This window comes from Colobus angolensis, unplaced genomic scaffold, assembly GCF_000951035.1.
Source record: "Colobus angolensis palliatus isolate OR3802 unplaced genomic scaffold, Cang.pa_1.0 Scaffold21, whole genome shotgun sequence".
Lineage (NCBI taxonomy): Eukaryota > Metazoa > Chordata > Mammalia > Primates > Cercopithecidae > Colobus > Colobus angolensis.
Genome location: NW_012115266.1, coordinates 2,904,565 through 2,929,724, shown reverse-complemented (window position 1 = coordinate 2,929,724; position 25,160 = coordinate 2,904,565). Strand labels below are relative to the sequence as shown.

The window sequence follows — 25,160 nt, the reverse complement described above, 5'->3', positions numbered from 1 at the left end:
TGGCCCGGGGGAGGCGGGGGCGCCCCGGGCTCGGCGCCGAGGGGTCGCGCTCCCCTCTCCTGACGCCTCCGACTCCCGGTCTCCAAAGCCAGAAGAGGAGGTTTGATTCAGCAACTGTTTGCTCCCTTTTCCTGGTCGCTCTGACCCTCTCTGGATACTGGGTTGATCCACGGAAAAACCGAAGACGACGTTTGGGATTTAATTATTCCTCTCAGCTTTGGAATCTTTTACTTCTCACTTGGACAAGAACTCAAGAGCAGAATCTCCGGTGAGTTTCCCCCTCCCCCCCTCATTTGGAAGTTTGGTTGACTGTGTTATCCAAAGACTGAATGCAAAGTTTCTATTTCTTTTTCCGATGGGTGAACCATTGAAACGCCTTTTCCTGGGGGAGCCCAGCGAGATTCGCCCTTTTTCCTCTCCGGCCCTGGCTGCTCCAAGCCCGGGTGGTCGTCGCCCAGGGGGTGCAAGCACGGTTTCCCTCCGGACTTCGGGCCAGGGCTTCCTCCGGGAGGGCTCTGCCACCAACTGCTCTCGCAAACTATGTCATCGGGTCCTCTGGTCTCGTAGCAGTTTTGAAAGGATGCTGTTAACGTGGCTGTAATGTAGTGACAAAAACGGGGGGAACCTGCGTTCTCAATGGAAGCCATTATCCACGAGAATATTTAGAAAAAAGGAAACCCTTTCTTAGTATTGCCGATTGACCGTCGCGCCGGCCGGTCTTTTATTGCATTTTTGGACAAGATGTATTTTCCTCGTATCCATAGATGCGATCGTTTATTTTATTACTTTATCCAAAAAGATCAGATGGAATTTTGGTCCTTGATTTGCGCCTCTGAAATTTGTTTCAGAGTTGTGCACATCTTGTGTTGGGGTGGAGGGTAGATTTGGGAATGAAAAGACCCGGGGAGTCTAGAAAGGAAGGCGACGATTGTGCACGGCCTTACAGGAGGGGTATGGGAAATTGTTTTGGGGTCATTTAAATCCTAATTTCTTGTCCTCTTTTTACATAGTCTACCCTTCTTTCCTTTAGTTTCTGATTACTGGTGAGAGAGAACTAATTTGGTTAGGACCGGGATTAGTTCAGTGATGTTTCACCTGGTCACCTCTCTAGAGATAAAAGTCCTGAGCTTTTTTTTTCTTGCTGATGCTGTCACGAAGGGGATCCTTGCTAGTGGTAATCCTGTGGGGAGAAACTAGTGGTGTGGCCCATCCACAAGGAACTGAAACCAACATCTCGTTTCGTCTAGGCCTCCGACAGTTGTAATGTGATTAATGTTGAACATGACATGGAACCACTTGCCCAAGAGCAGAAAGGTCCCAAACTCATGAAGAGGAACCTGATTTTTCGGAGAACCTTTAACAGTTACCTTAAATACTCCTTTCCGTGAACAGAAAGCACAAGTTTGAGAATGAGTTCTCATTTCTGCTTGTATCATTATTCTTTAGTGTTGCAATCTGGTTCCTAAGGAGGAAGAGGAAGGCAGCCCTGGAGTGGTTTCTTTACAGTAATTTCAACAGAAGAGTGAGAGATGGAACCCGAAGAAGAAAGGATTCGTTACAGCCAGAGATTGGTTAGTATTTTCTCCCCCCACCACACCCTCCAGTTTTGAAGTAGGATAACTGTTTTGTTTCCATTTGTGGATATATTGTGAATCTGTGATTAAAACTTTTCAGGTGACTTTTCTGTGCACCAGAGGAGGGGGAAAGGTGTATTAATATCGAATTTGGCTTTTGGCCAAAAATATTTTATGTTTTATATATTTATCCTGTTTGGAAATGGAGTTATATGTAGCCTTTAGCTTTTATAGAAACCATTGTATACCCAGGGATTTTGTGGATTACAATGTGACAAAGATTCCTAATTTTACAATACTGACATTGTAATACATCTGATTAAGTTAGATTAGAATATAAATTTTGGGGGCAAAGCTGTTTGAGGAAGGATAGTTGAATACATTTTTTAAGATTTGATTTGTGACTTTGAGCTGGGGAGTAGAACTATGAATTATTCTCTTTTGTTTTATAAATTAACACTTTGGTAGCTTTGAAGGGTTGTTGGGATTGATTGAAGACAAGTAGGTAGAATACTGGATGCTGATAAAGGTCTGTGTTTTGGGAGGAATGTATGAGATGTTGTTGAAAGAAATTTTAGACATGATTTGAAAGGATTAGCTTATATCTGTATACGAACACTTGGATCCTTTAAGCCATGTTTTCCTCTTAAGGTTTCCCTATTGGAGTTTAAGAATTCAATTTTTGTTTTTCTTAGCCAAAGATAGCTTTATTAATAGTCTCCAGTATTAATAAAAATTTGAATTTGTGTTTGAAGAGTGGGCAATGAGGAAAGCCACAGAATTGTATGTAGTATGTGAAATTTGCTGAACTGAAGAAAGGCCTAGAAGATTACTAAAGGAATTTATGGTGGTTTTATTTGGCTCTGCATTTTAGACTGAATTTAGGAGAAAACGAATGGTTCTCTAATACATTTTCTAATGATCCTTACTCTTTTTGAGAAAAGGCTTATTATTTATTTTTATTGAGATCAAATCTTACTCTATCGCCCAGGCTTAGAGTGCAGCAGCATGGTCTGAGCTCACTGCAACCTCCGCCTCCCAGGTTCAAGTGATCCTCCTGCCTCAGCCTCCGAAGTAGCTGGGACCGTAGTTACAGGCCACCACGCCCAGCTAATTTTTGTATTTTTAGTAGAGAACGGAGTTTTACCATGTTGGCCAGGATGATCTTGATCTCCTGACCTCATGATCCACCCACCTTGGCCTCCCAAAGTGCTGGGATTACAGACGTGAGCCACCGTACCTGGCCATGGCTTGTTTTTTATTTTTATTTATTTATTTATTTATTTATTTTTGAGGCAGGGTCTGGCTCTGTTGCCCAGACTGGAGTACAGTGGCGCGATCTCTGCTCACTGCAAGCTCTGCCTCCCAGGTTCACGCCGTTCTCCTGCCTCAGCCTCCTGAGTAGCCAGAACTATTGCGCCCGGCTAATTTTTTGTACTTTTAGTGGAGACAGGGTTTCACCATGTTAGGCAGGATGGTCTTGATCTCCTGACCGTGTGATTTGCCCACCTCAGCCTCCCGAAGTTGCTGGGATTACAGGCGTGAGCCACCGTGCCCGGCCTTTTATTTTTATTTTCATAGGCAGGATCTTGCTCTGCCCAGAGTGAAGTTCAGTGGCGTGATTATAACGCACCGTAGCCTCAAATTCTTGGGCTCAAGCAATCTTTCATTCCAGCCTCCTGAGTAGCTGGGACTACAGTCATGTGCCACCATGCCAGGCTAATTTTCAGATTTTTTTTTTTTTTCTTAGAGACGAGGTCTTGCTATGTTGCCCATGCTAGTCTTGAACTCCTGGCCTCAAGCAGTCCTCCCACCTTGGCATCACAAAGTGCTGGGATTACAAACGTGAGCCACAGTACCTGGCTTATTTATTTATTTATTTGTTTTGTGACTGCTAGAAAGGTTTGTTGTATATTGGGAAGTATATATTCAGCATGCATATATTCCGGTGAGCCTAATTTCAGAGATTTGTCTCGTTCCGAATTCATGTGTTGAGATTATAATTCTTCATCTCTAATTTTGTAGAAATTAAGCATATCCGTAGTGGAATATTGTATCATTGGGATTTTTTTTTTTTTTTTTACATTTCTTGAATTAAACTTTTCTTTGGGAACAGAAAAAGAGACGATGCCATAAAACTCCTTTCCCAGGTAGTTATTGCTATATGGAATTCACTTTTATCATGTCAAGTTGTTAGGTAGATATCTAAGGGATTTTGCAGTCCAGACTTTAAAGGAAGAGCCTTTCTAGCAAGCAAAACTTTTCACTTTTTTTTTGAGACGGGTTTTACTCTTGTCACCCAGGCTGGTGTCCAGTGGCACTATCTCTGCTTACTACAACCTCTTCCTCCTGGGTTCAAGTGATTCTCCTGTCTCAGCCTCCAGAGTAGCTGAGATTACAGGTGCCTACCACCACACCTGGCTGATTTTTGTATTTTTAGTAAAGTCGGGGTTTCACCTTGTTGGCCAGGCTGGTCTCGAACTCCTGACCTCTGGTGATGCGCCTGACTCAGCCTCCCAAAGTGCTGGAATTACAGGCATGAGCCACTGCGCCCAGACTTTTGGGTTTTGTTGTTTGTTTGTTTGTTTTGAGAACGAGTCTTATTCTGTTGCCCAGGCTGGAGTGCAGTGGCACTATCAGGGCTCACTTACAACCTCTGGCTCCCGGGTTCAGGTGATTCTCCTGCCTCAGCATCCCGAGTAGCTGGGACTACAGGTGCCTGCCACCACACCCAGATAATTTTTGTATTTTTAGTAAAGATGGAATTTCACCATGTTGGCCAGGCTGGTCTCGAACTCCTGACCTCAGGTGATCTACCCACTTCAGCCTCCCAAAGTGCTGGGATTACAGGTGCGAGCCACTGCACCTGGCCCACTTTTTTTTTTTTTTTTTTTTAAAAAAAAAAAAAAACAAGGTAGGGAGGTGTAGTGGGAAGGAGAGACAAGTACTCTTGACTTTTGTCTTGGCAAGATTTTTTTTTTTCTTTTTTTCTTTAAGTTGTAAGGTGATTGCTACCTGTTGCATACATTAACCCTTAACTAGCATATGTTTTCTTTTGTTTAATGTGCTATCTTAGCAGTGTTTGTGTAAGAGGGCACATTATATATTTGGACGGAACTTTCTTTTTCTTTTTTTTTTTGAGACGGAGTTTTGCTCTGTGGCCCAGGCTGGAGTGCAATGGCGCAATCTCGGCTTGCTGCAAGCTCCACCTCCCGGGTTCACGCCATTCTCCTGCCTCAGCCTCCCGAGTAGCTAGGACTACAGGCACCCACTGCCACGCCTGGCTAGTTTTTTGTTTTTTATATTTTTTAGTAGAGGCAGGATTTCACCATGTTAACCAGGATGGTCTCAATCTCCTGACCTCGTGATCCGCTTGCCTCCGCCTCCCAAAGTGCTGGGATTACAGGCGTGAGCCACCGCGCCTGGCCTGGAGGGAACTTTCTTATTTGTTTTTTTTTTGAGATAGGGTCTGTCTTTGTCGCCCAGTCTAGAGTGCAGTGGCATGACCACAGGTCATAGAAGCCTCGACATCCTGGTCTCAAGTGATCTTCCCACGTCAGCTTCCCAGGTAGCTAGGACTACAACCCTGTGCCACCATGCCTGGCTAATTTTTGTATTTTTTGTAGAGGTGGGGTTTTGCCATGTTCCGAAGTCTAGTCTTGAACTCCTGGGCTCAAACGATCTGTCCGCCTTGGCCTCCCAACAAGTCATTTTTGGAAAAAAAAATCAGAAATAACTAGCTAAGGGCTGGGTGTGGTAACTCACGCCTGTAATCCCATCGCTTTGGGAGGCCTAGGCAAGAGGATCACCTGAGGTCAAGAGTTTGAAACCAGCCTGCCCAACATGGTGAAACCCCATCTCTTCTAAAAATACAGAAATTAGCTGGGCGCTGGGGTTGGTGGTGCGTGCCTATAATCCTAGCTACTGGGGAGGCTGAGGCAGGAGAATTGCTTGAACCTGGGAGGTGGAAGTTGCACTGAGCTGAGATTGCGCCACTGCACTCCAGCCTGGGTGACAGAGTGAGACTCCGTCTCAAAAAAAAAAAAAAAAAAGACCGAGGGCGGTGTCTCATGCCTGTAATCCCAGAACTTTGGGAGGCCGAGGCGGGCCCATCACCTGAAGTTGGGAGATTGAGACCAGCCTGACGCAACATGGAGAAACCCCATCTCTACTGAAAACACAAAATTAGTGTGGTGGCGCATGCCTTTCTGTAGTCCCAGCTACTGAGGAGGCTGAGGCAGGAGAATCACTTGAACCCACGAGACAGGTTGCGCTGAGCCGATATCATGCCGTTGCACTCCAGCCTGGGGAACCAGAGTAAAACTCCATCTAAGAAAAAAAAAAAAAAGGAATAACTAGTTTTAAAAAATTGTCTTTTGCCAGTTATGGTGACTCACACCTATACTCCCAGCACTTTGGGAGGCCAGGGAGGGAGGATCACTTGAGTGCAGGAGTTCGAGACCAGTCTGGGCAACATAGACCCCCATTTCTCACACAAAGATTGTTTTTTGGCTGGGTGCGGTTGCTCAGGCCTGTCATCCCAGCAGTTTGGGAGGCCGAGGTGGGTGGATCACCTGAGGTCAGGAGTTTGAGACCAGCCTGACCAACAAGGTGAAACCCTGTCTCTGCTAAAAATACAAAAATTAGCCAGGCGTAGTGGCAGACGCCCGTAGTCCCGGCTACTCAGGAGGCTGAGACAGGAGAATTGCTTGAACCCAGGACGTGGAGGTTGCAGTGAACTGAGATTGCACTACTGCACTCCAACCTGAGTGACAGAACGAGACTTTGTCTCAAAAAATAAATAAATAAATAAATAAAGGGGTGTTTTTCCAAGCTTCGTTATTTACCTATTATATGTGGAAAAGAAATGCGCCTTTGAAGATAGTGTATATGTGTAGATTTGGAACATAAGCTACACTTTCTGGAACTAGAATATTTTGCATTGTTGGAGTTGAACAGCTAGGAATTGATTGACAAGGGTGGATAAACAGTGTTTGGCTTCTCTTAAGCAAGACTTAATTTTTTTTTAGGTAATGAAAATATTAGGACTTTTGTATATAGATTGCCAGAACAAAGCCAGATCTCTGAGGCGAGTTTGTATACCTGAGGAAGTACTCAAGTGGGAGGGATAGAAGCTTCCTTTTGATGCTGGGGTGGGTTGTTCTGAGGTAACAATGATTTATTTCTGTATTTCTTTTTTTTTTTTTTGGAGACAGGGTGTTACTCTGTTGCACAGGCTAGAGTGCAGTGGCGTGATCATAGCTCATTGTAGCTTCAACCGCCTGGCTCAAGTGGTCCTCCCATCTCAGCATGGAACTGTAGCTGGGACTACAGGCATGTGCCACCATACCTGGCTAATTTTTAATTTTTTCTGTAAAGGCAGGCTCTCCCTGCTCAGGCTGTTCAGGCTGGGTCTGATTTTTTTTGCTCAGTCTGGTCTTGAACTCCCAGACTCAGGTGATCCACCTTGGCTTTCCAAAGTGCTGGGATTACAGGTGTGAGCCACTATGCCTGGTGTGCTTGTCAATCTTGATGAAATTGAGAGCTTTTAGCACTTTTGCCTAGCAAAAAAAAAAAGAAATAAAAAACAAATGGAGAGCTTTTCTGAAAGATGTTATTACATTATCACATATTCAATCCTGTTAACTTGTCTTACATATAATTCTCTATGAAATAGCTAAATCATTTATCTGTTGCAAGGAACGGGGGCCGCTGAAACTCTGGTAATAGTCCCACCTTTTCTTGGGTTACCCTTGAAAGTGTCTCCCCCCAATTCAGCAGTGATTACCAGATTATCTTTTTTTAAATTTAATTTTTTTTTTTTTTTTTTTTGAGATGGAGTTTTGCTCTTGTTGCCCAAGCTGTAGTGCAATGGTGCAGTCTGGGCTCACCGCAACCTCCCCCTCCCGGATTCAAGTGATTCTCCTGCTTCAGCCTCCAAGTAGCTGGGATTACAGGCATGCATCACCATGCCTGGCCAATTTTGTATTTTAAGTAGAGATGGGGTTTCACCACGTTAGCCAGGCTGGTTTTAAACTCCCGACCTCAGGCGATCTGTCCTCCTGGGCCTCCCAAAGTGCTGGGATTACAGGCGTGAGCTACCATGCCTGGCCCTTTTTTTTTTTTTTTTTCTATACGGGGTCTTACTGTGTTGTCCAGGCTAGAGTGCAATGGTACTACCACTGCAGCATCAGCCTCCCCAGGTGATCCTCTTACCTCAGTCTCCTGAGTGGCTTGGACCACAGATACATGCCACAACACTTGGCTTATTTTTAAAATCTTTTTAGAGACAGGTTTTCACGTGTTGCCCAGGCTGGTCTCAAACTCCTGGGCTTAGGTGATCCTCTCTCCTGCCTGGAGGCCTCTCCAGCCTCCCCAGGTCTTGGGATTATAAGTGTGAGCCACTGCACCTGGTCCCCCTTCCCACCCTGAGGTCTTTTTGACTGGGAATGGACTAGGTAAAATAGAATATTTATTTTAAGCCTTTTTTTTTCTAGTATGAAAGTATAATGTTAACTAGAAAAAATTATATGTGGTCTACATTGTTGAATTAGTTTATTTCTAATTATTTTATGAGATTTAGTCTTTAGTCTGTGTTGGTAGAGAGCACACTGGTCTCATTGTTGCGGCCTCCCTCCTAATAAATGTAGGAAAAACGTGACCATTTTTGAGTGATTCAAAAATGCAGATAATGATGGACCTAATTTTTTATTCTTATATGTCAGTCTTCCACAGTAAGCTATATTTTGGGCCCGTAGAATGAGGATTATATTTAAGCCCTATCATTTTCTGTTTTATTTTGCTGAGCACTAATCACTACTGTACTTTGTGTATAGCTTCCCACTAGAGTATAAGCTCCTTGAAAGTTGAGACTTTGTTTTTGTTGATGCTATGTGCTAGATGCTTCAAATAGGGCCTAACACATAGCAAGTGCTGAATAAGTATTTGTCGATATTGTTGAAAGCCTTAATATATGCTCTTCTTTGCTACCAGTTTTCTTGAATGCTAGTAGTAAGCCACTAGAGTAGAGGAAGGTCTGAATGCAGTAGCTCCCACCTGTGGTCCCAGCTACTCAGGAGGTTGAGGCAGAAGTATCACTTGAGCCCAGGGGCTTAAGGCTGTGGTGAGCTATGACTGTGCCAGTGCACTCCAGCTTGGGCTACAGAGCAAGACCCTGGCTCTAAAAAAATTAATAAATTAGAATAGAGGACACTTTGGCAGGTAGGGATGAGGAGGATATCTGGATATTGGGTCTTGCAGCGTAGATAAGAACCAGAGACCTAAACTGTAACAAATAAAAATGTATGCGTAGCACACATCTCAGAATACCACATTGATGATATTTGGTATTCGGACCGTTAGAACAAATAATAAAGTGTCTAGTTGACTTTAAAAGTTTAGTTTGGCCGGATGTGGCTTACACCTGTAATACCAGCACTTTGGGAGGCCAAGGGGAATAGATTGCTTGACGTCAGGAGTTCAAGACCAGCCTGACCAACATGGGGAAACCCTGTCTCTACTAAAAATACAAAAATTAGCCGGGCGTAGTGGCACCACATGCCTGTAATCCCAGCTACCCAGGTGGCTGAGACAGGAGAATCGCTTGAACTCATGAGACAAAGGTTGCCGTCAGCTGAGATCGTGCCACTGCACTCCAGCCTGGGTGACAGAGAGAGACTCCGTCTCAAAAAATAAAAATAAAAAAAGTAAAGTTTAGTCTGAATTTTAAGCTCTCCTATTCTTTTTTTTTTTCCCTTTGTGTGAGACAGTTTCACTATGGTCGCTCAGGCTGGAGTGCAATGACGTGATCTCGGCTCACTGCAACCTCCGCCTCCCGGGTTCAACCGATTCTTCTGCCTCAGTCTCCCTAGTAGCTGGGATTACAGGTGCCCGCCACCCCGCCTAGCTGATTTTTGTATTGTTTTAGTAGAGACAGGGTTTCACCATGTTGATCAGGCTGGTCTCAAACTCCTGACCTCCAGTGATCCGCCCACCTCGACCTCCAAAAGTGTTGGGATTACAGGCATGAGCCAGTGTGCCCGGCCTTAAGTTCCCTTGTTCTAACCCTGTCCTAAACTGTGCCTGGGTTTTGCTGACCTTTAGACAGCCTTAAAGCTGTGAAGTTGCAAGTGATGATGTTTGTGTTATTCTGAGATCTTGGTTTTGGTTATTAAGTCAAGGAATTGATACATTACGTATATCATGTAGATAGACATACATTCTTTGTATCTTTCTATTTTGGGGGGGTGATGGACACTCTTAATTAGGTTTCATTAATTTTCTCTGTTTATCTCACTTTGGGAATAGTAGTTTATTTTTGCATTGCACTTTCGCATCAGAAAGGGTTAAAATTCAGTAAAAATTTATTATATGTCAGATAGTAGGCTAGGTTCTTTCATATATATTACCTTATTTAATTCTCAAAAGAACCTTGTAAGGTAGATGGTATAGTTTTAAACCTTGATTTTTTTTTTTTTTTTTAATTATGGAGAGAGAGGCCCAGAGAGGGGCCATGACTTGCCCAAGATCACAGAGTTGGTAAGAGGTGAAACCAGACCTTGAACTCAGGTACCCTGACTCCAAACTCCAAGTTTCTTCTCTCATACCATCCAGTGTCTCTTATGTACTTTATACAGAAAACAGGCCGGGTGCAGTGGTTCATGCCTGTAATCCAAGCACTTTGTGAGGCCGAGGCGGGCAGATCACCTGTGGTCAGGAGTTCGAGACCAGCCTGGCCAACATGACGAAACCCCATCTCTACTAAAAATACAAAATTAGCTGGGCATAGTGGTGCACACCTGTAGTCTGAGCTACTCGGGATGCTGAGGTGAGAGAATTGCCTGAACCCGGAAGGTGGAGGTTGCAGTGAGCTGAGATCGCGCCATTGCGTTCCAGCCTGGGTGACAAGAGTGAAACTCCATCTTAAATAATATTAATAATAATAATAACTACTCTTACTGCACTGTGTGTAGGCTGAATACTGTCTCTTTTTTTGAGGCTACTTTAATATTTTCTTTTTTTTTTTGAGATGGACTTTCGCTCTTGTCGCCCAAGTTGGAGTGTAGTGGTGCGATCTTAGCTTACTGCAACCTCTGCCTCCCAGGTTCAGGCGATTCTCCTGCCTCAGCCTCCCTAGTAGCTGGGATTACAGGCGTGTGCCACCATGCCTGGCCAATTTTTGTATTTTTAGTAGAGATGGGGTTTTACCATATTGGCCAGGCTGGTCTGGAACTCCTGACCTCGGGTGATCCACCTGCCTTGGTCTCCCAGAATACTGAGATTGCAGGCATGAACCACCACTCCCTGCCTACTTTAACATTTTCTTCCTGACGTCTGTCTGCTTAACATCCTGAATGAGATAGCTATAAATATTTGATAGCCAGTGTTTGATCATGTTTCAAAAAAAGGTGGTACATTCTTTCTTTTCATGAACTTATTGCACTTGATCTGTTAAAATAGCAGTATTGTGCAGTTTGTGTGTATGTCAAGGCTTTTATTTATGTATGTCACTCATATCCTTGTTTTCTGTTTTAAATTTTAGGTTCTTGGGGTTTTTCTCTGTCTGTGAGTACTTGGTAAAAAGTTAAACCCTAAAGATAAAAGGCAGCAAATAGTGACCAAACGAATGTTTTTGGCAAATACATTGGTGAAGGCCTCCTTCAGGTAGGTAGAGAGGAGGAGGGAAGAGGGTGGCCTTTCAGGTGGTAAAGACAGCATAAGCTTTATACTACTACTATAAGGCCTATTCTGTGGATCTCTGATGGATGAGCAGTACTAAAGTAGGTGGTGTCTTTTGAGAGGCACTGCTGATAATGTTGGGTAGAAATTTTAAACAACTTTGAAAGCCAAGTATGGACATAGCCATTAGAAGTTTTTTTTTTTTTGGATATAGAGTCTCACTGCGATGTCCAGGCTGGAGTGCAATGGCATGATCTCGGCTCACTGTAACCTATACTTCTTGCGTTCAAGCGATTCTCCTGCCTCAGCCTCCTGAGTAGCTGGGATTACAGGCACACACCACCACACCCAGCTAATTTTTTGTATTTTCAATAGAGACAGGGTCTCACTGTTATTGGCCAGGCTGGTCTGGAACTTCTGACCTCAAATGATCCGCCCGCCTCGGCCTCCCAAAGTGCTGGGATTACAGGCATGAGCCATTGCACCCAGCCAGTTTGTTTTTAACAGTGATTTGGCCGAAGTGACGTTTTGGGAGTAATACCTACAGTTTCGGGTTGGGGGTGGTATAGAAGGATGTTCAAATAGCTTACCTTTTGAGGTGGCAGGAACCCTGAACTCTTAAGGCAGTGGTTTTCAAAGTATGGGTCTCTCATTAGCAGCATGAGCATTACCTGGGTGTCTGGGAACATGTTAGAATGCAAATTCTTGGACCCCACCCCAAACTTACTGAACTAGAAACTCTGGAGCTGGGGTCCAGCATTCTGTGTTTTAACAAGGCAGGTGATTTTGATGCATGCAAAAGTTTGAGAACCATTGCTGTAGGTTATAGGTAGAAATGGAAAGGAAGAGATAGAAGCAAGACACATTGGCAGTGAAGGACTGACTAAACTTTGTAACCGATGGATAGCAGCATGTTATAATAGAGAAGAGTACTTAACTGGGGATGTTGAGCCTTGAGTTTTAGTATCAAGTCTCTTACCAACTGTGCTTTTATTTTTGTTTATTTTAATTTATTTTTTGAGACGGAATTTTGCTCTTGTTGCCCAGGCTGGAGTGTAATGGTGCGATCTCAGCTCACTGCAATGTCTGCCTCCCCGGTTCAAGCCATTCTCCTGCCTCAGCCTCCCAAGTAGCTGGGATTACAGGCGTGCACTACCATGCCAGGCTAATTTTGTGTTTTTTTAGTAGAGATGGTGTTTCACCATGTTGGTCAGGCTGGTCTCAAACTCCTGACCTCAAGTGATCTACCTGCCTTGGCCTCCCAAAGGGCTGGGATTACAGATGTGAGCCACTGTGCCTAGCCCATTTTTAGTTTTTGTTTTGAGACAGATTCTCACTCTGTTGCCCAAGCTAGAGTGCAGTGGCCTGATCTCTGCTCACTGTAACCTCTACCTCCTAAGTTCAAATGATTCTCCTGTCTCAGCCTCTCGAGTAGCTTGGATTACAGGCTCCTGCCACCACGCCTGGCTAATTTTTGTATTTTTAGTAGAGATGGGGTTTTGCCACGTTGGCCAGTCTGGTTTTGTTGTTTTTTTTTTTTTTTTGGGACGGAGTCTTGCTCTGTCGGCCAGGCTGGAGTTCAGTGGCTGGATCTCGGCTCACTGCAAGCTCCGCCTCCCGGGTTCACGCCATTCTCCTGCCTCAGCCTCCTGAGTAGCTGGGACTACAGGTGCCCGCCACCTTGCCCGGCTAGTTTTTTGTATTTTTTAGTAGAGACGGGGTTTCACCGTGTTAGCCAGGATGGTCTCGATCTCCTGGCCAGTCTGGTTTTGAACTCCTGACCTCAGGTGATCTGCCCTCCTCGGCCTACCAAAGTGCTGGGATTACAGGCATGAGCCACCGCACCTGGCCTCCAACTGTGGTTTTTTTTTTTTTTTTTTGAGGGGGAGTTGCTCGCTCTCCCAGGCTGACGTGCCCCATCTCGGGTCACTCTAACCTCTGCCTCCCAGGTTCAGGCGATTCTCCTGCATCTGCCAGCTGGGTTTATAGCTGTGCGCTACCGTGCCCAGGTAATTTTTGTATTTTTAGTAGAGACGGGGTTTCACCATGTTGGTCAGGCTGGTCTCGAACTCCTGACCTTGTGATCCTCCTGCCTCGGCCTCCCAAAGTGCTGGGATTACAGGCATGTGCCACCATGCCCGGCACCAACTGTGGTTTTAAACAAGAAAACTGACCTGTCCTTGTCGAAGTTGTACAGCATGCTTTCTGAGGATTTTGGAGGCAAAGACAAATGAAATGTTAAGGTAGGCTTTGGGATTTAGCTTGGATTGCCAGGAAGACCGGGGTAAAGATTTTTTGCAACTGTGAGGAGAGAATATGAGTGGATGAGGCTTTAGACAGTTGGAGATACTAGAAGATTTATTTAAAGCAGATTCTTAACTGGGGATGATTTTGCCCCCAAGGAAACATTTAGCAGTGGACATTTCTGATGGTCAGACTGGGGTAGTGCTACTGGTATTTAATGAGTAGAGGCTAGGAATGCTGCTGAAGCATCTGCAATGCATAGAACAGCCCTAACTACAATGAATTAACAAGTCCGGAATGTCAATAGTACAAGGTTGACAAACCCTGATATAAAGGGAAATACCGAGTAGATAGGTTGTGTGTTTCCATCCTAATTATCTACTGCTCATTTTATAATTTTTTTTTTTAATTTTTATTTATTTACTTATTTTTGAGACAGAGTCAATCTGTTGCTGAGGCTGGAGTGTAGTGGTGCGATCTCAGCTCACTTCAACCTCTGCCTCTTGGGTTCAAGCGATTCTCCTGCCTCAGCCTCCTGAGTAGCTGGGATTACAGGTATGCGTCGCCATACCCAGCTAATTTTTATATTTTTAGTAGAGACAGGGTTTCGCCGTGTTGACTAGGCTGGTCTTGAACTTAGGACCTCAGGTGATCCACCCGCTTCAGCCTCCCAAAGTGCTGGGATTGCAAGCATAAGCCACCTTGCCCAGCCTTAAATTTTAGATAAATCTAACAGAACATCTCAAAAGCAGCCTCACATTGTGTGTTTCCCACATCATGCTTGGCAAAAGTAAGCATGAAGCCCTTTTTTTGTTGTTGAATTTTCACAAAACTAACTTCATGGTCATGACAATTCTCAACCCAGTTTTCTATTTTCTTTACTCCTTTTAACATACTCAAAAATCGGCCGGGCGCGGTGGCTCAAGCCTGTAGTCCCAGCACTTTGGGAGGCCGAGACGGGTGGATCACGAGGTCAGGAGATCGAGACCATCCTGGCTAACACGGTGAAACTCCGTCTCTACTAAAAAATACAAAAAACTAGCCGGGCGAGATGGCGGGCGCCTGTAGTCCCAGCTACTCGGAGGCTGAGGCAGGAGAATGGCTTAAACCCGGGAGGCAGAGCTTGCAGTGAGCTGAGATCCGGCCACTGCACTCCAGCCTGGGCGACAGAGCAAGACTCCGTCTCAAAAACAAAACAAAACAAAACAAAACAAAACAAAACATACTCAAAGATCAACTTATTTTGGTCACGTAAGCATTCACTGTCTAGGCATCAATCATTAAGCTACAGCAGATCAGATTTTTGTGTGTGTGTGTGTTTTCCCTGAGACGGAGTTTCACTCTTGTTGCCCAGGCTAGAGTGCAATGGCGTGATCTCAGCTCACCACAACCTCCGCCTTCTGGGTTCAAGCGATTCTCCTGCCTCAGCCTCCCGAGTAGCTGGGATTACAGGTATACACCACCATGCCCAGCTAATTTTGTATTTTTAGTAAAGACGGGGTTTCACCATGTTGGTCAGGATGGTTTCGATCTCGTGACCTTGTGATCCATCTGCCTCATGATCCACCTGCCTCGGCCTCCAAAAGTGTTGGGATTACAAGTGTGAGCCACCACACCTGGCGCAGATTTCCTTTTGATACTTTCTTTGAAGGATAGGGAAATGAGATAAAAGTTGTGCTGTTGTGAGCAAATGTTAAAATATTTTTAATTGCCCTGTGGCTGAAGGCTGCGCGATCACTCTGAAAAACTGCCTCATGAGCTGGTTGTGGTCCTCAGCCTTAATTCATCTCTTTAGATCCTGGATCACAGACGTTAGGAACTTTTTTGTGTGTCAAGGCAGTAATCTGGCCGACTCGTTTCTGAAAGTGACCTCAAGATAATATATATTCATAAATGTAGTGATCATTTTATAGTAGTTTTATAGTTTCCACGGTACTTCTTTGTCTCTTGTGTCTTTTTGTCGTCTTAGTCTTTTGGTCATCACCATCTTAGTCTTTTGAGTATCACCATTCTTAGGGTTGCCAGAACTTGTGGACAGTGCTACGTGTTGGATAATCCCAAAAGTTGCCATTCACGTATCTTAATCTATGTGAATAAAGACGCCCTTGGAGTTCAATGGTGCACACCCTGTAGAACTATGCATTGGTGTTTCTACCCATGACTGAAGGGTAGATTCTAGATAGTTCACCCTATCATATACTTCCATTGCATTCTGTGTTTACCTTTGTAGCCTTTGTGTAACTATAGTTAACATTACTAGTGTAAGTGTTTTTGTTTAATATCTGACTTTTTCACCAGGCCAGAAACCTTTTTTGGGGGATAAGGTAAAGGAAAAGTCAACTGCATATTTGAAACTAGGAGATAAAAGCCCAATCTCACAGATAATAGCACACATCGATCAAATGTATACTGTGTGCTTGGTACTGGCATTTTCCATATACTCACTAATTTAATTCTCAAGAACCCTTTGAAATGGATTCTTTGATTCCCATTTTACAGTTTTGGAAACAGATCCAAAGTGCAGTTAAGTGTCTCAGGCTATCCAGTTAAGGGACAGAGCCAGGATTCAAAGTAAACAGTCTGGTGATTCCAGAGCATACTAAGCTATACTGCCTCTTCATCAACTTTGTTGGGACATAGTTTATAAATGTTTTGCTGATGAATTCAGGGTGTTTCCCAAGTCATCTGTTCTCATTCAGGAGATTCATTCACTTAAACAAATGTTTGTTGAGTGCTTATGTTGTGCTAAGCATTTTATTTGGGTCTTCTAAATGCTGTGGTTTCAGATAATGCTGAATGCTTTGAAGAAATTACAAGGATGATGAGATACTTGTAGGATGGAGAATTCCTTGAGATTGAGTGATCAATGAAAGGCTTCTTGAGAAGGTGGCGTTTTGTACTGAGACCTGAGTGATGAACAGCCAATCTTGTGACGTTCAAGGGCTCCAGGGACCAGATCTGGGGCCCTAGGTATAGGGAACAGGCAATGCAAAGCCCAAAGGTAGGAATGAAAAAATGATACTGAGCATTTAACCATGTCCAGATACCATGTAGAGCTCTGGTTTACAGTAATGGATGAGACAGATATGGTCCCTCTGTCATGGAGCTTCTGGTCTGGTGGAAAAGTCAGACATTAAACAAATGCTAGTAATGTTAATTATAGTTACACAAAGGGCTACGAAGGTAAACATAGGCTTCAATGAGAGTATATGATAGAGTGAGCTAATCTAGCCTTCAGTAGTGGGTAGAAACAGAGAATCCTGAGAAAGCCTTTAAAGTTGAGACCTGAAGGGTGACTAGGAGGTAACCAGGCAAAGATACAGAGTGATTAACACATGCAGAAATTCTTAAGGTTGGAAAGAATTAGACATGTTTGAGAAACGTGCCAACCAACTAAACAAAACACCAAAAAGCCATTGTAACTGAAGAGACATAAGTGGAGGAGAGAGTTAAAATCTTGACAAGGTAGACAGGTCAGATCAAATAGGGCATTATCCTGAAGCCACTGGGAAGGCAGAAGTTCAGCAGAGTAGTAATGCTTTTGGACCAGTGTCAGGGAGAGGGCAAGAATAGATTTGGGGAGATTAATTAGGAGGCAACTATATTGGTTCAGGTAAGATGATGATATAGTATGGTTGAGTGCTGGCAGAATTAGAGAGGAGACTGATTCTGTGATGGAGAGTCTATGATTGATTCTATGATTGAGAAACATATATGAAATAGAATCATAAGACTTTTCATTGAATGTTTTGAGGGTCAGTGTAAAGGAGGTAAATATAAGTATGACTCCCAAGCTTTCCTAGTGCATGGCTTATAATACAGTTCTTTTATTGAAATAGGGTACACTGAAGGAAGAGCAGGTTTGGGGACTGAGCGTAGGAGCATAAGTTCAGTTTTGAGAAAGTTTGAAAAGGTTGAATGTGAATGCTTGTGAAATGTGACAGTAGAACTGTTGAGTAGTTAATTGGGTATGATTCTGGGCCTAAGGAAGGGCTTACTGGCATACGATTGGGTCTTTTTTTTTCTTTTTTGAGAAGGGGTCTTGCTCTGTTGCCCAGGCTGGAGTGTAGTGGTAAGATCTCAGCTCACTGCAACCACTGACTTCCAGGTTCAAGTGATTCCCCTGCCATAGCATCCTGAGTAGCTTGGCCTTCAGGTGCATGCCACCACGCCTGGCTGATTTTTGTATTTTTAATAGATGCTAGGTTTCACCATGTTGGCCAGGCTAGTCTCGAACTCCTGATCTCAAGTGATCCGCCTGTCTTGGCCTCCCAAAGTACTGGGATTACAGGTGTGAGCCACTGCCCCCGGCCCCAGGTATCTTTTCTGTTATCTATTTATTTATTTTTTCTTTTCTTTTTTTTTTTTTTTTTTTTTTTTTTTTTTTTTTTTTTTTTTTTTTTTTTTTTTTTTTTTTTTTGAGATGGAGTCTCGCTCTGTCGCCCAGGCTGGAGTGCAGTGGCCGGATCTCAGCTCACTGCAAGCTCCGCCTCCCAGGTTTACGCCATTCTCCTGCCTCAGCCTCCCGAGTAGCTGGGACCACAGGCGCCCGCCACCTCGCCCGGCTAGTTTTTTGTATTTTTTAGTAGAGACAGGGTTTCACTGTGTTAGCCAGGATGGTCTCGATCTCCTGACCTCGTGATCCACCCGTCTCGGCCTCCCAAAGTGCTGGGATTACAGGCTTGAGCCACCGAACCCGGCCTATTTATTTTTTCTTAAGACAGAGTCTAGCTCTGTCCCCCAGGCTGGAGTGCAGTGATGCGATTCAGCTCACTGCAACCTCCGCCCCCCAGGTTCAAGCAAATCTCTTGCCTCAGCCTCCTGAGTAGCTGGGACTACAGGTACACACTACCACACCCGGCTAATTTTTTGTATTTTTAGTAGAGACGGGGTTTTACCATGTTCCCTAGGCTGCTCTCAAACTCCTGAGCTCAGGCAGTCTGCCCGCCTTGGCCTCCCAGAGTCTAGGATTACAGGCGTGAGCCACTGCACCTGGTCTTTTCTATTATTTCTTAATTTGTTTTTGTTTGTCTTTTTTTAAGACAGAGTTTTGTGCAGTGGTGCGATCTTGACTCACTGCAACCTCTGCCTCCCAGGTTCAAGCGATTCTCCTGCCTCAGCCTCCTGGGTAGCCTGGCTAATTTTTGTATTTTTAGTGCAGACAGGGTTTCATCATCTTGGCCAGGCTGGTCTCAAACTCCTGACCTCGTGATCCACCCGCCTCGACCTCCCAAAGTGCTGGGATTACAGGCATGAACCACCGCGCCTGGCCTTCTATTATTTCTTATGTTGTGCTTTCAAGGTTCTGATTATGGTCTTTCCATCTTCTGTGACTTTCCCACTCTGTAAAGTCACTAGTGGTGTGGGATGGACACTGGACTTCGGTTCATGAGACCTGCTTTTGAATTTCAGCGTATAAACTCTATAGTATTACTTAACCTTGATGAACTTTTTTGTTCGTGGAATAGTGAAAAGAAAACTCACTGTTTGGGGCCGGGTGCGGTGGCTCATGCCTGTAATCCCAGCACTTTGGGAGGCCAAAGTGGGCAGATTATGAGGTCAGGAGATGGAGACCATTCTGGCTAACACGGTGAAACCCTGTCTCTACTAAAAAAATGCAAAAAAATTAGCTAGGCGTCGTGGCGGGTGCCTGTAGTCCCAGCTACTCGGGAGGCTAGGCAGGAGAATGGCGTGAACCCGGGAGGCGGAGCTTGAAGTGAGCCAAGGTGGAGGTTGCAGTGACCAGAAATCGTGCCACTGCACTCCAGCCTGAGCAACAGAGCAGGACTCTGTGTTAAAAAACAACAACAAAAAAAAAACAACTCACTATTTGGAAATAGTTTCTAAGTGCTTGATTAACTTTAAATGGTTTGCCACTGTAGACCCCAACTCCCTAGCCTGATACTCAGGCCCCAGTTGGCTGTTACATATTCCAGTCAAACCAAGCTGCCCACTTGTTTTTTCCTACATACATGTGATATCCTGTCTCTCAGTCCCTACCCTAGTTTTCATCCTCTAAAGCCCATTTGAAATACTGTGTTTTGAAGGAAACCTGTTTTTCTGAGTCCTCATAATTTTTTCTCCCTTTCTCTCATGATATCTAACTGGATATAAAATAGAAAGTTTATGGCCAGGCATGGTGGCTCACGCCTGTAATCCCAGCACTTTGGGGGGGCCAAGGCGGGTGGATCACTTGAGGTCAGGAGTTCAAGACCAGCCTGGCCAACATGGTGAAACCCCGTCTCTACTAAAAATACAAAAAATTGGCTTGGTGGCAGGCACCTGTAGTCCCAGCTACTCAGGAGGCTGAGGCAGGAGAATGGCGTGAACCCGGGAGGCAGAGCTTGCAGTGAGCCGAGATTGCGCCACTGCACTTCAGCCTGGGCGACAGAGTGAGACTCCGTCTCAAAAAAAAAATGCAAAAATTAGCTGGGCGTGGTGGCAGACACCTGTAATCTCAGCTACTTGGGAGACTGAGGCAGGAGAATCGCTTGAACCTGGGGGACAGAGGTTGCAGACTCTATCTCAAAAAAAAGCATGATAGCATGATACGATTTAAATCATTGAGACTCTTAATTTTACTGGTTAGTTAATAATGCATGATATCATGACAACAATGTAGAATGTAATAAAATTAATTCATTTCATTCAGTGGTTACATGCTGATGGTAATACTGTAAATTATTATTAGGAAGGTGGTGGTCAGAATACAGTCAGAGAAGGGAAGTCAAGGACTAAGAATTTGCTGTGTCTAATTGCCCCACTTACTCTAGTCATTAGTGAAAAGAGGAACCGACTGTTAATGTCCCTTGAGACTGTCCAGTTACCTTTGTCTTGCTCACTAGACTTTTTTTTTTTTTTTTTTAAAGAGATGGGGTCTCACTGTTTTCGCAAGCTGGTCTCAAACTCCTGAGCTCAAGTGGTCTTTCCACCTCAGCTCTGGGCTGCTTTCATAATTAGTTTCTTTCTTTTTTCTTTCTTTCTTTTTTTTGAGATGGAGTCGTCTTCTGTCACCCAGGCTGGAGTGCAGTGGCATGATCTCGGCTCCCTGCAACCTCTGCCTCCCGGGTTCAGGCAGTTCTTCTGCCTCAGCTTCCCGAGTAGCTGGGACTACAGGCGTGTGCCACCATGCCCAGCTAATTTTTGTATTTTTTGGTAGGTGTTTCACCATATTGGCCAGGCTGGTCTCGAACTCCTGGCCTCAAGTGATCTGCCTGCCTTGGCCTCCCAAAGTGCTGAGATTATAGGCATGAGCCACCGTGCCCAGCTTGTTGCAAGTTCTTATAGTATACAATACTGCTTATGTGTAGCACTTATCAAAGTTACCATTTTGTATTTCTTTGGATTATTGTTTGATTGTTTCACTATTAGGGTATACACATCATTAAAGGCTGCTGTCCTGTCTTTTCTCACCATTTCATCACCGTGCTTGATGTAATGCTTTATTAGGTGCTTAATGTTTTGTTTTGTTTCCTATGAATGTTCATATCTAAAATGCTCTTTCTCCAGCCTTGTTCTTTTTTCTCGGTAAGTTCCTAATTACCCTCCAGGGCTCCCAGAGATTGACCTTCTCTTGCATTCTCCTCCTTTATATTCCCAGGGATACTTTATATGTATTTCTGTTGTGTGACCAGTCACTTTGTATTACGTATTGCTTAATGTTGGGGCTGTGTCCTGAGAAATGTGTCATTAGGCAATTTTGTCATGCAAACATCAGAGAATATTCTTGCACAAACCTAGATGGCATAGCTTACTACACACCTAGACAATATGATACAGCCTGTTACTCTTAGGCTACAAACCTGTACAGCATGTTACTTTATATTGAATATTGTAGGGAATTTTAGCACAAGTATATATATTTGTGTTTTCCTAAACATAGAAAAGGTACACTAAAACTATAGTTTTTTGGTTTTTTTTTTTTGAGATGGAGTCTTGCTCTGTTGCCCAGTTTGGAGTGCAGTGGTGTGATCACAGCTCACTGCAACCTCTGCCTCCCAGGTTCAGGTGCCTCAGCCTCCCAAGTAGCTGGGACTGCAGGCATGCCCCACCATGCCCAGCTAACTTTTCATATTTTAGTAGAGATGGGGTTTCAGCATGTTGGCCAGGATGATCTCTGTCTCCTGACTTTGTGATTCGCCTGCCTCGGCCTCCCAAAGTGCTGGGATTACAGGCGTGAACCACCACACCCGGCCAAACTATAGTATTACAATATTACAGGACCACTGTCACATATACAGTTGTTGACTGAAATGCTGTTAAGTGGCACAAGTCTGTATTTGACCATGAGTCTCTTTTTACCTAGTAAGAGTAGACTTCTCTAAGACAAGGAGTATGTTTTATTCAAGTACTCAAAAATTGTCTATTGAATTGAATGAAAATGTGTTGTGTAGTCCTAAAAATACATAAAATATAGAGAACATAATAAGTGAATTTCAACAATGATAAGAACCTTTGATTGCTAATCAGGAAGCATAGGTTAGTTATCTAGCTGTATTTTATTCACCTACAAGGTTCTTAGTTCTAATAATTTAAACCGGTTGTTTTCAAAGTGTGCTCCCCAGACCACATTATCTGGGAACTAGTTAGAAAGGGAATTCTTGGCCGGGCGCGGTGGCTCACACCTGTCATCCCAGCACTTTGGGAGGCCAAGGTGGGCAGATCACCTGAGGTCAGGAGTTCGACACCAGCCTGACCAATATGGCAAAACCCCATGTCTACCAAAAACACAAAAATTAACCAGGCGTGGTGGTGTGCACCTGTGATCCCACCTACTAGGGAGGCTGAGGCAGAAGAATTGCTTGAACCCAGGAGGTAGAGGTTACAGTGAGCCAAGATTGCGCCGCTGCACTCCAGCCTGGGTGACAGAGCAAGACTTCCATCTCAAAAAAAAAAAAAAAACAACAACAAATGGAATTCTTGGATCCTACCCCAAACGTACTGAATCAGAAACTCTGGCAGTGGGGACTCAACAGACTGTGTTTCAACTAGTTCTCCAGGTGATTCTGATAGATGGTAAAGTTTGAGAACCATTGGAATTGTAGCAGTTTTTCTGTTTGTTGGAAACAAAAAATTAACTAGAGGTAGCTACCTTAATTTCACACTTTCCAACTTAAAAGTTATTTTAAAATTGTTTCTTCATATTTCCTGCCAGTTGAATTTGCTGACATTTTTCTAAACCACTCATGGTATCTTAGGTGCAGTATCTTTGAATCACAGGCAGTCATACTAAGTTTTTGAAGACTGCTGCTTTCCCCTGTGCTCCTTAAGTCTTATTTAAATAACCTTCAGTGAGTACAGAATGGGCCCATTACTACATCCTTCCTGGTGACACCAGTTAACCAAGCCAGGGCAAGTAAGTGTACCCTGGACCCCTGCCAACCAAAGGTTGCTTCTTTTTTTTTTTGGCTTTTGAGACGGAGTCTCGCTTTGTCTCCCAACCTGGAGCGCAGTGGCATGATCTCAGCTCACTGCAATCTCAACCTCCCAGGTTCAAATGATTCTCCTGCCTGAGCCTCCCAAGTAGCTGGGATTACAGGCACCCATCACCATGCCCAGCACATTTTTGTATTTTTAGTAGAGATGGGTTTTCTCCATGTTGGCCAGGCTGGTCTTGAACTCCTGACCTCGGGTGATCCGCCCACCTTGGCCTCCCAAAGTGCTAGGATTACAGGTGTGAGCCACTGTGTCCAGCCTCTTTGTTTTTTAGAGATGGATCTGTCTACATTGGTTGCCCAGGCTGGTCTTGAACTCCTAGGCCCAAGTGATCCTTCTGCCTCAGCCTCCCAAAGTACTAGGATTGCAGGCATGAGCTATCATGACTAGCCCAAAGGTTGCAAGGTTGCTGCTGCTGCCTTTTTTTTTTTGGAGACAGAATCTCGGTCTGTCACCCAGTCTGGAGTGAGCTGGCACGATCTTGGCTCACTGCAACGTGTGCCTCCTGGGTTCAAGTGATTCTTCTGCCTCGGGTCCTCAGTAGCTGGGATTATAGGCATGCGCCACCATGCCTGGCTATTTTTATATATTTTTTTTAGTAGAGTCCAGGTTTCACCATGTTGCCCTGGCTGGTCTCCTGACCTCAAGTAATTTGTGCACCTTGGCCTCCCACAGTGTTGGGACTAAAGGCGTGAGCCACCGCACCTGGCCTACTCCTGTGTTCTTGGCTTGAGTTCCTGGTTGATGGGTGGTGCCACCAATTGAGAGAGAATACCACGGTTTGTGGGTTGGGTGTGGTGGCTCACACCTATAATCCCAACACTTTGGGAGACCGAGGCAGGAAGAGTTTGAGGCTTGAGCCCAAGAGTTGGAGACTAACCTGGGCAACATGGCGAAATCCTGTCTCTCCAAAAAATACAAAAATTAGCTGGCTGTCGTGGCGTGTACCTCTAGTCCCAGGTACTTGGGAGGCTGAGGTGGGAGGATCACTTGAGCCTGGAAGGTCAAGGCTGCGGTGAGCCATGATTACTCCACTGCACTTCAGCCTGGGCGACAGAGTGAGACCTTGTCTCAAAAAAAAAAAAAAAAAAAAATCATGGTTTTATACAAAGTTAAGAATATAGGCAGGAAGAACACCCTGAGCAACATAGCAAGATGATGTCTCAAGAAAACCTTAAAAGAAGTTACAAGTAGGCCGGGCGCGATGGTTCACACCTGTACTCCCAGCACTTTGGGAGGTTAAGGTAGATGGATCACCTGAGGTCAGGAGTTGGAGACCAGCCTTGGCAACATGGTGAAACCCCGCCTCTACTAAAAATACAAAAAGTTAGCTGGGTGTAGTGGTGGGCGCCTGTAATTCCAGCTACTTGGGAGGCTGAAGCAGGAGAATTGCTTGAACCCAGGAGACGAAGGTTGCAGTGAGCCAAGACTGTGCCACTGCACTCCAGCCTGGGCAAAAAGAGCAAAACTTTGTCTCAGAAAAAAAAAAAAAAGTTACAAGTATACTTTTGATTTATTTATATTAACCTTTCTGTCTCTAGTAGCATATTGAATTCACCAATTATTTATTGAGTCTACTTTATGAAGAACCTTACCAGAGATTCTGGGTTAACGTCATGAGATATCACCATAGATTTGGATCACTTTTTATTAGGTAGAACTAGTGAAAAAACACTATATTTTAATTACTACATGGATTACTTAATTTTTCTCCAGGCCTTTAACCTCATGCTTGCCCAAGTCAAAGGTTGATAAATACTACTCATTTAGCTTCGTGGGCACTTTCTCAGTTTATCCCCCTCTCTTTGGAATGTCACTCCACATTGTCTCATTGATGAAAATATTAGGAACTCTCCTAAACTTCATATTTTGGGAAACACAAACATCTGAAGATACCCATCCATTTACTTCTGTCCCTTATTTTTTAACCATTTCTTCATGTGTGAAACAATTTTTCCCTATTGTTTTGGGGGTACATGTGATGCTTTATTAGATGCATAGATTGTAATGACCAAGTCAGAGTATTTGGGGCATCTTATCACCTTGAATATTTAATAGGAACATTTCAAGTCCTCCCCTCAAGCTATTTTGAAATATACAATTCATTGTTACTGGCCTGGCACGGTGGCTGATGCCTGTAATTCCAGCACTTTGGGAGGCTGAGGCGGGCGGATTACGAGGTCAGGAGATCGAGACCATCCTGGCTGACGTGGTGAAACCCCGTCTCTA

The 25,160-nt window shown here is 44.2% G+C and overlaps 1 protein-coding gene across 2 annotated transcripts in view; it reads left to right on the top strand.

Moving 5' to 3' along the window:
• KDM2A (lysine (K)-specific demethylase 2A) overlaps positions 1–25,160 on the top strand; it is a 152,142-nt gene continuing 126,982 nt past the window's right edge. Inside the window, exons 1-2 of one of the 2 annotated variants that reach the window (XM_011942388.1) lie at positions 1–268; positions 1,447–1,571. In XM_011942388.1, coding sequence (XP_011797778.1) covers positions 1,530–1,571 — 42 coding nt within the window. In that variant the 5' untranslated portion in view covers positions 1–268; positions 1,447–1,529. Of the gene's footprint in view, positions 269–1,446; positions 1,572–11,115; positions 11,238–25,160 lie in introns of those variants that run through there. The other variant, XM_011942389.1, reaches the window with a different exon arrangement.